Below are 10,207 nucleotides of genomic sequence, written 5' to 3'. Positions count from 1 at the left end.
TTTCACTTCTTCTTCACCTACATTGAAACATGTGATCACCTTTTCTGGTCAGGGCTCAAGCCATGTGGCCCTGTCCAACAATAAACCATCTTTCCAAGCAGCCTCCATGTCTCCAGTGTCTTCTTCCCCACTTGGAGCTGAACCCAAAAGGACATTTCTTTCAACAACAGGACACCTCCCTTTTATTACTATTATCTGTTCACAACAATGTGATCAGGGCCTGGTCTATTAATCTATTAACAAAAGGAGCTTTTGCAAGTGAGCCATGAATTAATTTCAAGCAAAGCACCTTCATTTTGATTACTTTATTTGTGCTTTCACTGAAATTAGCAGACAATCAGCATGCACTTTGGTATCTGTTAGCAAAGAGCTAAGGGAGCTGACTACCAGAGCTTCATATGTAACTAGGGTCAATATAGTTGGCAAGATGTGGCTTTGTAACCGTGCTGAAGAATTTTGTAAGTGAGCACATTACTAGAACAAGCAAAGGTAATTTGCAGCATTCTTAGTACACCCAGAGGGTGGAGAAGTTAGGTAATTAAGTGCACTTCATGAGCTTATTATGGGATTTTAGACTAAATTGCATGACTTCAATAAATCAGGAACAAGTGACGAAATGTGAGGAAATGTTGATGTGCGTGTATGTTCATAAAAAAAGCTGCTTGAATTTCAGCAAAAGCACTTGGTTTGGACTAGTGTACCTTTCTTTACTTCTGCACAAAAATAAGTGTGAAAATCCACTTTCCTTGCTCAGTGTGATTGTTGATTCATTATACCAAGTAAAATGAACTAGTGTTGGGCTGGGCCCAGAGTTAAATCACAGCTGCTGGCTGGCGTTGGCCTTCATATATATCAAGTTCTTCCCAAGGTTCTTATTTAGATTTTTATCTTGCCTTTTATATATTTTGGTCAATTTAAAGCAATGAATATTGATAGTCCTCAACTTACAACAGTTCATTTAGTGACCAAAGTTACAACAGCATTGAAAAATGTCCTATGATCATTTTTCACACTTAAAACTGTTGCAGTATCCCCATGGTCACCTGATTCAGATGCTTGGCAACTGGTTGATATTTATGACAGTTCCTGAGATCATGTGATCACCTTTTGCAACTTTCCTATGAGCAAAGTCAATGGGGAAGAAGACAGGTTTACTTAACGTGTTGCTAACTTAACAACTGCAATGATTCTCTTAACAACTGTGGCCAGAAAAGTACAATGGAGCAAAATTCACTTAACAAATGTCTTGCTTACCAATATAAATTTTGGGCTAAATTGTGGTTGTAAATTGAGGACTACCTGTGTATCTATTACTCCTGCTTCCTCTTTTGCTCTCAATGAGGGCAAGTGGAGTGGGCTGAGAAGTGACACATCCATACACCTGGACAGCTTTCATGCCAATGTTTGAGGGGCTGCCACAGAGGAGTGGGTCAAGCTATTTTCCAAAGCACCTGAAGACTGGAAAAGGAATAATAGCAAGAGCCAAGGTGGCGCAGTGGTTAAATGCAGCACTGCAGGCTACTGCTAGATCAGCAGTTCAGCGGTTCAAATCTCACCGGCTCAGGGTTGACTCAGCCTTCCATCCTTCCGAGGTGGGTAAAATGAGGACCCAGATTGTTGGGGGCAATATGCTGACTCTCTGTAAACCGCTTAGAGAGGGCTGAAAGCCCTATGAAGCGGTATATAAGTCTACTGCTATTGCTATATAATTGATGGAAACTGAACAAGGAGAGATTCAACCTAGAAATAAGAAGGAACTTTCTGACAGTGAAAACAATCATCCAATGGAAGAGTTTCCTTCGGAAGTTGTAGGAGCTTCATCACTGGAGGCTTTCAAGAAAATTAAAAAACATTATGGACTGCCATCTGTCAGAAATGGTGTAGGGTCTCCTGCTTGAGGGGAGGGGGTTGGACTAGATGACCTATAAGGTCCCTTCCAACTCTGTTAATCTGTTAACATCTGTTAATTTACTATTACAGATACTTGATTACATGCCAATAAGGTATGTCTGACGCTGGGGAATGCTTGGATTTCTAGCAATGGCCAAGGGAGGCCTAGAATTGACAGTTTCCTGCTTTCCAAGCCAGCACCTTAAAACTATATTTCTTAATAATATATTTCCCCTTTGCAGGACTGGATGGAGGAAAAACTCCCATAACTTCTCGGATTCACTTCTAACCGGAGGGCGGAGAGAAGAGTGAAAACCCGCCAAGCAACTTTTGACTCTATGGGTCTACTCTATGGTTGCCGTCGAAATGCACGCCGGGAGCTGTAGTTCTGCAGTCTGAGGTAGCCAGGCAAGATCCGTTTAGCCGCCTAATTAAGCGACCGACGTTCCAACTCGCTTCGCTGAAGTAACCATGGCGGCGGCGGCTGTGTCGCCGGGTTTAGGAGACCATTGGTGGGCCGAACTGCCTCGCCATGCCGTGCTGAATCGCCTGAAGGAGCAGGCCTCTGAAGCCGGGCCGGAGACGGAGCAAACCAGGCCAGTCCTCCCGTGGGATCTGATGTTTGGCATCGGCGGAGAACTCTTCCTGTGGGACCGAGAACGTGCCGCCTTCTGCGTCCTCAGCCTGAGGCATCTTGGCGACGACCCGGACAGTTTGGCCTCATACCAGGTGGGGCGTTTCTTGAGCGAGTCTCCTGGTTCTTAGAGGGGGAAGGCCAAGTCACGGAGGCTCCCCTTCATAGCGATGGTGTCGATGTCCTACTGTCCCATTCACATGTACTCTTTTTGTGTGTTTATGGCTATGTTTTGCTTATTCTGCCCATTTATTTGTGCCATTTTTTCATGTGTTTTTCACACTTGTTTCCTTGCACTTATTGAAAAATAAAATAAAATATAAAGAAAACAAATAAAAATAAATAAATAAATAATGACGCTAAGCCTAAAAAAACCCTCTTGGAAGGCTTGTTCCAATGTCATCTCCATCTTCTGTTTAAAAAAGTGGGGGAAACCTGCATACTTATAGCAGTAGATCTGCAAGAATTCCAGCTTCACCTTGTGGGAACCCTACCTTTGCCTAGGAAGGAATATTTTATTTTATTTATTTATTAGTTTGTCAAACATGTACAAGATAGCAGGTATGAGTATGAACATGGACACAAGGAAACGAAAAGAAATGAGGATAAGATTTGTCTTTTAAATTGCAGAATTCGTGCCTTTTGTTAATTCCAAAAGCATTTTATACACCTACTGCTTATCCCTTTGCAAGGCTGTTTATTAACTTTGAGCATTGATTTTTTTTATCTAAAAAAAAAATTCCCAATCGCAAGGAAGGTATATGTATTTTCATTTATTTAGTTTGTCAAACATGTAGAAGATAGCAGGTATAAGATTTTTATTTAGATTTTAGATTTTATTTATTATTTATAGGCCGCCCTTTTCCCTGAGGGGACTCAGGGCGGCTTACAATTCATGGGAGGGGGTGTGCAAGACAAAACATAAGACAGTACGTGAATAAAAAAATAAACAATAAAACACAACTTTCATTCAACATTCGGGTGGGGCGGATTAAAATCTTTATCCCCAGGCCTGACGGGATAGCCAGATCTTATAAACATGGACATGAACGAAAGAAATGAGTAGAAATAAATGGGGACAGGGTCGGTAGACATGCTGGTGCGATTATGCACACCCCCTTTACAGACCTGTAAGGAATGGGGTGAGGTCCACGGTAGACAGTTTAAGATTGAAGCTGTGAGGGTTTAAGGATGTAACAACAGAGTCAGGTAGTAGAGCATTCCTGGCGTTGACCATTCTGTTGCTGATGTCTGTATGTATGAAGTCCGTATGTATGAATATGTCTGTAAACTTTGTGCATCACCTGTGTAGAAGGAGCATCCCCCCCTACCTCTCTTAGGCTGTATTTATCTCATGCACACAGCCACACAGACAACATTTTTGCTCCCCCAAAATGTGTAAATTTGGGTTGAATCAGAACAATTCAGTTTTCCATGGGAAAATGAGGGCATTCAGTGAAGAAAGTGTGTAGACAAACAAGTGGCATCTGTAAGAGAAAGCCTGACTACAATTGTTCTTGAACTCCTTGTTTGGCACCAAAGTTAAGGTCTACAAACTTTCACAGATCCCTTAAATTATACTAAATATTATTTTATTTTATGTCTGAGGTGATTCTTAGCATTTAAGGTCACCTTCTCATAATGCAAATTCTGACATGGCTTGTTTTTGCAACATTTGATTTATTTGTATTTGTATAGCTGCCCATCTCACAAGAGAGTGATCCCTGGGAAGCGTACAATACTTAAAAAACCCAACAAATAGGTTTTAAAATGTTATTAAAACTATTAACAATTGCCCTTCCTTTGAACTTTGTTATGGGGTAACTCATCAATTAGATGAAAAATAGTATAAATATTAGTTAGTTGATAGGTAGATTGATTGAAGATGCATGAAAAAAATGGTAATGTGAACGCTTGATCTTGCCTGTGGTGTGAAGCAATATAGCCTCCAAAAAGTCTATGAGATTTTTTTCCTGTAATTTTTTTCTGTTTGTATTTTACGTAAGTTGACGAGTCAGAGAAATGCAGTTTGGTTTTTGCTAAACAGGGAGAATCCAAAGTGGTACATAAATAGAGACAGTGTAAACCTTCATTGACAAACCAGGAATTGTTTTCTATAGTGTCCAAGGACTATACATCACACATCTGTGTCAGCTGGAAGAATAAATTATTCCTTTTGCTTGTGACTGCCAACTTCATAGTCATGTATTGTAGTTATGAATCTATTTGCAGACTGATCCTTAAACATTGGCAGTTACTAGCAATACTATGACTAAGAAGCTTTGTTTTGTGTGAACACAGTTATTATGTTTTGTAGATTGTGGTTTGTGACTTTGCACATTGTTTTTCTTTTTAGATTCTTCTCTGCATAAATTCACCCTTCTTTGAAGTGTATCAAACTGTTTTAAGTCCTTTGCAACAGCATGTAGCTCTCTTAGGAACAAAAGGATTAATGGTGTTGGAGTTACCTAAACGTTGGGGAAAGAATTCTGAATTTGAAGGTGGGAAATCAACCATTAATTGTAGGTATGTAGAATTTCCATTCATCTTGATTATCAGCTTTAGAATCACCTAAGATTGCTTTATCAATTCTCTTTTTCTATCATGTTGAGTGCCTCAAGATTATTGTTATAATGTAGTGGTGCCACTGGATAGAAGTTTGTTTGCCAATGTTCTCCTGTCCAATATTTAAAGAGACCCTTTTCAGTTATGCAGGTTATTTAATAGCATCTCCAAGGTGGGAATCAAACTGACAAGACTGGAGATGAAGTAGTGCAATCCATTCCCCTCCTGACATCACATAGGTATACAAAGGCAGTGATTGGATTATGTTGTTTTGGCCACTGCTATCTTTTCTTTTTTGACTCCTTCTGTGAACGTTGCTGATTTGCATTATGAAAAGCAGTAGTTCAGATTGCTTCAAACAGGTGCCTGAAGGTTAGTGAGGATAACCCTTGTTAGACTTGACCTAAAGTCCAGCTGTGGATATTTCAGACCTTGGAGTGCTGTATCTTATTGTGCTACGTTTGCCTTGCTTTATCTGGATCATCATAGGGAACTTTGCTTTGGAAATGCGCCATCATTTCAGTTATACCTACTTACAGTATGGAGGTAGATGCTAAAGATTTCAATGAAAAAGCAGGTGTGTAGAAACATTTGGAGAGAATTTCTCATGAAAATGTTCTGGAAAGCAGTTTGGGACTGGGCTTGGGAGGGAGCATTAAATTGAGGTTGCGGGGAGAATTTGGAATAGGGGTTAACTGGGAAAGCAGCCCGAAAAATATCAAGTCATTCTAATTCTATCTCTGACATAGCAGAGATATAGAATTAGCAGGTTGGCCTGCAAAAGTCAGTAGATAAATCTTTTCATAGCATAGTCATTGTAAAGATGTAAGCTGCTGGTTAAAGCATTGGAACAGGTGATTGAATGGTAGATCTTTTGTGGCTGAAATGCAGACATGTGTTTTGCAGCACTATACCTATTGCTGAAAGGTTCTTCACCAGTTCATCATCTCTGACCCTGAAGCATGCTGCTTGGTACCCCAGTGAGACTCTGGAGCCTCATGTTGTGCTATTAACATCCGACAACACAATAAGGTAACCTTTTCTTGTTCTGAATCAATTGTATTTAAGAGAGTTATAACGCCAAAGAAACATAAAAACAGATCGCAACAAGGCTATCTCTGGTTTTGTATGGATCAGAGGTGGTATTCAGCAAGTTCTGACCAGTTCTGGAGAACCAGTAGCAAAAATTTTGAGTAGTTCGGAGAACCCGTAAATACCACCTTTGACTGGCCCCGCCACATCTATTCTCTACCTTCCAAGTCCCAGCTGATTTGGAGGGAATGGGGATTTTGCAGAAACCTTCTCCTGGAGTGGGGAGTGAATAGATATTTTATAGTATCCTTCTCCTTCCACCAAGCCACGCCCATCAAGCGACACCACACCACCAAGCCATGCCCACAGAACCGGTAGTAAAAAAAGTTGAATCCCACCACTGGTATGGATACTTTTGCTGCTGCTGCCAACAACAAAAAGCCCCAACCAATATGGAAAATTATTTACCATAGTTGAAATATACACTTACAGTTATTCAGTGTGAAGAAATAATCATGTGCTTTTTTGTTGATTAAAAACTTTTCTTTGTTTAATAGAATTTATAGTTTGAGTTCACCCCAGACACCTGTGAAAATGATAACTCTTTCAGATGCTGATGAGGAAACATTGAGACTTAATAAGGGGTAAGATTGAATCTTCCTCCTCTCCAGGCATGCTCAGCTCTTCTTTGTTTATCTGGAAACTGGATCTGTGTTTAGAGTCACTGCAGACTAAAGTCTCTGTCTGCCTTTTCTGCTTCAGGAGAACATATACAGCATTGATAGGAGAGACTGCAGTGGCATTTGACTTTGGACCTCTAGCGGTACTTCCTAAGAATGTAACTGGACAGAGACAGAAAGAGGATGTGCTGGCATATCCTATGTATATCCTGTATGAAAATGGAGAGACGTTTCTGATCTACATTAATCTCTTGCACAGGTAAAGGCTTGGTTGAGAAAGATCACTTAGTGGCATTCTGCTTGCCTATCTGCACTAGAGCGTACGTTTTTTAATATAGGAGGTTATAAAGGCACTGAATGGAAAATAAAATTGTTTTAAAAGGCTGAATGGAAGTCAATTGCTTCTAAATAATGCATTTTATATTCTGTCACTGGTACAGTGCCTCAATATGTTTTGAGTATTCCAGTTTTGGCAAGGTTTTCCATTAGCTTTTGAAATATTCTCTCATTGGCATTACGATGAAACTGATGGGAGAGTCAAGAGGGTTTGCAGGCGATGCAAGGCAAATTTGCACATGGAGGATTTATTCATGGCTATGAATAAAGGAATAATATTTTGACACCTAGAAAGTCTGGTTAATTACATTTGATTTATTTAAAGAAGGAAGTATCTTAAGTATTTTCCAGTCTGTCCCTAGAAGTGCTTAGCGCTAAGTCACTTCTCTGAAGTGTGGCTCAAGTGATCACTTCTAGGAGTGACATTACATTAAATGTTTATAAAATATAAGATTTTTTTGTTCTCAGAATAAATATTAAATATGCAAGACCATGGAACATTCGTAGCTCCTGGTAGTTTCTGCAGCAAACAGTGAAAAGTTTCTTTATGAAGCAGTTAGTTTTGTTTATTTGGCAGGACAATGATGATAAAAGTTAATACTATGAAACAGCTTCCCACTTGTCTTGAAATTGTTATTCCAGCACCAGTAATCTTGGCAAGCTGCTGGGCCCATTGCTGATGTATCCTGCAGCTGAAGACAATTATGGCTACGATGCTTGTGCAGTTCTCTGCCTTCCCTGTGTTCCTAACATCTTAGTGATTGCTACTGAATCAGGGATGCTTTATCATTGTGTGGTACTAGAGGGAGAAGATGATGATGAACAGATGGTATGTTACTGCTACAGTTTGCATTTTTGAGAAAAAGTGTTGATATATGGGAGGAATCTCTAGTTCAATGGTAAAACAAAATGTTCTGCATGCAGCAAGCTCTAACATTGTTCAGAAGAAAGCATCAGATTTTAATCAATAGAACAGATCCATACCTGAGTACCCCCAAAATAGCTTTTTTCCAGAAACAACCTGAGCTAGAGGGTTAAATTCCCTGAATATAAAACCCTTAAAACATTTGTATTTTTAGGCATCTGACTGCAGAAGAGGTCATTTGCTGTATTTCCAGATTTCTTATAGTGATCTTGCATGTTATTTTGAAGTATAATAAAACAATATAACCTTCTAGTGATTGTGAGTAGCCAGCCCATAGGTTGCATATTGCTCCCCAGCTCTTTTCACTGCTGTAATTCAGTAATAAAATGGATGACTTTTAGTTTCATAATTTTGACATTTGGATGTCTTTCAGAGAGGCATTAGAATAATTTAGAAACTCTCCTGTCACCCTCTTTCTTAATCTGTTCACCCAGGTTTAAATAATATGCTAAAGTCTTCCCTTCTAGGGAAACTAGATAGAAGATTGAGGGACTGGGAAGTAGCTTCTGCTTTCTCCAGTGTTTTTCATCACTACCTTACAGTTATATTGCTGTGCAGAGTTGATTTCAAACACAAACAGTTTGAAATGTGTGATCTCTACTCAAGAAATATGTTTTATCCTAACCATTGAAGAGACTGCTGGAAAGGGGAGAATGTATCCTTGACAGACATTTAAACTGATTGAAGTTAAAATGGGTGCCACTCAATGCAGTTCTACTCCATGTCCATGGAATAATTCTTCTAAGTCAGAAATGTCAAACTCGATTTCATTGAGGGCCACATCAGGGTTGTATTTGACCTAGGAGGGTGGGGTGGGGGTCTTGTCCAGTGGGCGTGTCCAGAGCTCTATTTTCAGGTGCAATGGCCTCCTGCAGCCCTCTGTCCACAAAAGTGGAGCTTGGGTGTGTCACCCCCTCCCCGACCCACAGGTTGGATCTGGCCCGTAGGGTGCTTAGGTTTGGCCCGCAAGGCTGACCTGGAAACAGCAAAGGACTGGCCCACAGTGCCTCTACCAGCAAAAATGGAGCTTGGGACGGCCGAGCTCTGTTCCTAACTGGCTCAAGATTGACTCATCCTTCCAACCTTCTGAGATGGGCAAAATGAGGTCCCAGATTGTTGGAGGCAACATACAAATAATGCTTATATTGTAAACTGCCCAGATAGTGCTGTAAAGTAGTATATAAGACTACATGCTATTGTATTAACTCAATGTGTCTCAAGGGAATCATGACTTGAAAAATGTTAATATAATCATTCCATTTTCCTTGTAGTCTGTCAAGTCTTGGGATTCCCGAGCTGACCTCATTCCATCACTCTATGTGTTTGAGTGTGTTGAATTGGAACTTGCTCTGAGACTAGCTTCCAGAGAAGGAGAAGAACCTATAGAATCAGATTTCTCCTGTCCAATGAAATTGCACAGAGGTAAGAACACGAATCATTACTTCCCTTATATTTGTTCTCTTTCACCTTTCCATTTAATATCTGATAAACCTGCCTTTTATATAACAATTTTTAAAAAATACACATCTGGAAATCTCTAGCATTATACCAGGCACAGAGAAGTTTAAAATCCTTGTTAATTCTAATTTTGGCTGGATGACCTTATAGAACAATTGAGACAATTAAATAAAAGGAGAGTTGCAAATGTGACTTTGAAATGATATTCTTATACAACAATGTGGCTTAGTTGAACGCAGTAGATTGTTTAAGTAGAGAAGCACAGCATTGTGTTGTGAGTCACTGAAAGAAGTATAGTATGTAAAGATATAAGGCAAATATCTATTTATACAGTTCATGTTTTGAGCAGTAATGGCAAATAATCGGAGAGGCTAATAATTTCCTATTCCAATTATGTCAAAAGTTTTTTAGATATAGTCAAAGCAAAATTGTTTTTGTAAATCCCTTGCCTTATTTTTCAAGTTGTTTTACTGTATAATCATGAGCAACTGAAGTGTTGGGAGATGATGGGACTGCTTCATATAAGAAACCTGGCAGATTTCCATTTTTAAAAAAGAAAACTCATATCATGTACATGTGGTGTGAAATCTGTCTTGTGTCAATTTGGTCATCAAATAACACCAACCATGCTTGTTTCTCAGATCCCAAATGCTCTTCTCGCTACCACTGCACACATGATGCTGGTGT

At 39.6% G+C, this 10,207-nt stretch overlaps 1 protein-coding gene across 1 annotated transcript in view; it reads left to right on the top strand.

The window, feature by feature from the left end:
• Positions 1 to 2,241: 2,241 nt before the first annotated feature.
• The window catches only part of NUP88 (nucleoporin 88), a 19,954-nt gene continuing 11,988 nt past the window's right edge, over positions 2,242 to 10,207 (top strand). Inside the window, exons 1-8 of the mRNA XM_087717250.1 lie at positions 2,242 to 2,619; positions 4,881 to 5,050; positions 5,996 to 6,121; positions 6,679 to 6,765; positions 6,884 to 7,060; positions 7,780 to 7,966; positions 9,334 to 9,484; positions 10,162 to 10,207. The exon at positions 10,162 to 10,207 is cut by the window's right edge and continues 53 nt beyond it. Of these exons, the coding sequence (XP_087573376.1) occupies positions 2,362 to 2,619; positions 4,881 to 5,050; positions 5,996 to 6,121; positions 6,679 to 6,765; positions 6,884 to 7,060; positions 7,780 to 7,966; positions 9,334 to 9,484; positions 10,162 to 10,207 (1,202 nt within the window). The 5' untranslated portion in view covers positions 2,242 to 2,361. The remainder of the gene's footprint in view (positions 2,620 to 4,880; positions 5,051 to 5,995; positions 6,122 to 6,678; positions 6,766 to 6,883; positions 7,061 to 7,779; positions 7,967 to 9,333; positions 9,485 to 10,161) is intronic.

The sequence above is a fragment of the Thamnophis sirtalis genome, unplaced genomic scaffold, assembly GCF_051295495.1.
Source record: "Thamnophis sirtalis isolate CommonGarterSnake01/CBP01778 unplaced genomic scaffold, rThaSir2_p1.2 scaffold_6, whole genome shotgun sequence".
Taxonomy (NCBI): domain Eukaryota; kingdom Metazoa; phylum Chordata; class Lepidosauria; order Squamata; family Natricidae; genus Thamnophis; species Thamnophis sirtalis.
The sequence above is the reverse complement of the archived record's forward strand: the minus strand, read 5'-3'. Positions and strand labels throughout refer to the sequence as shown.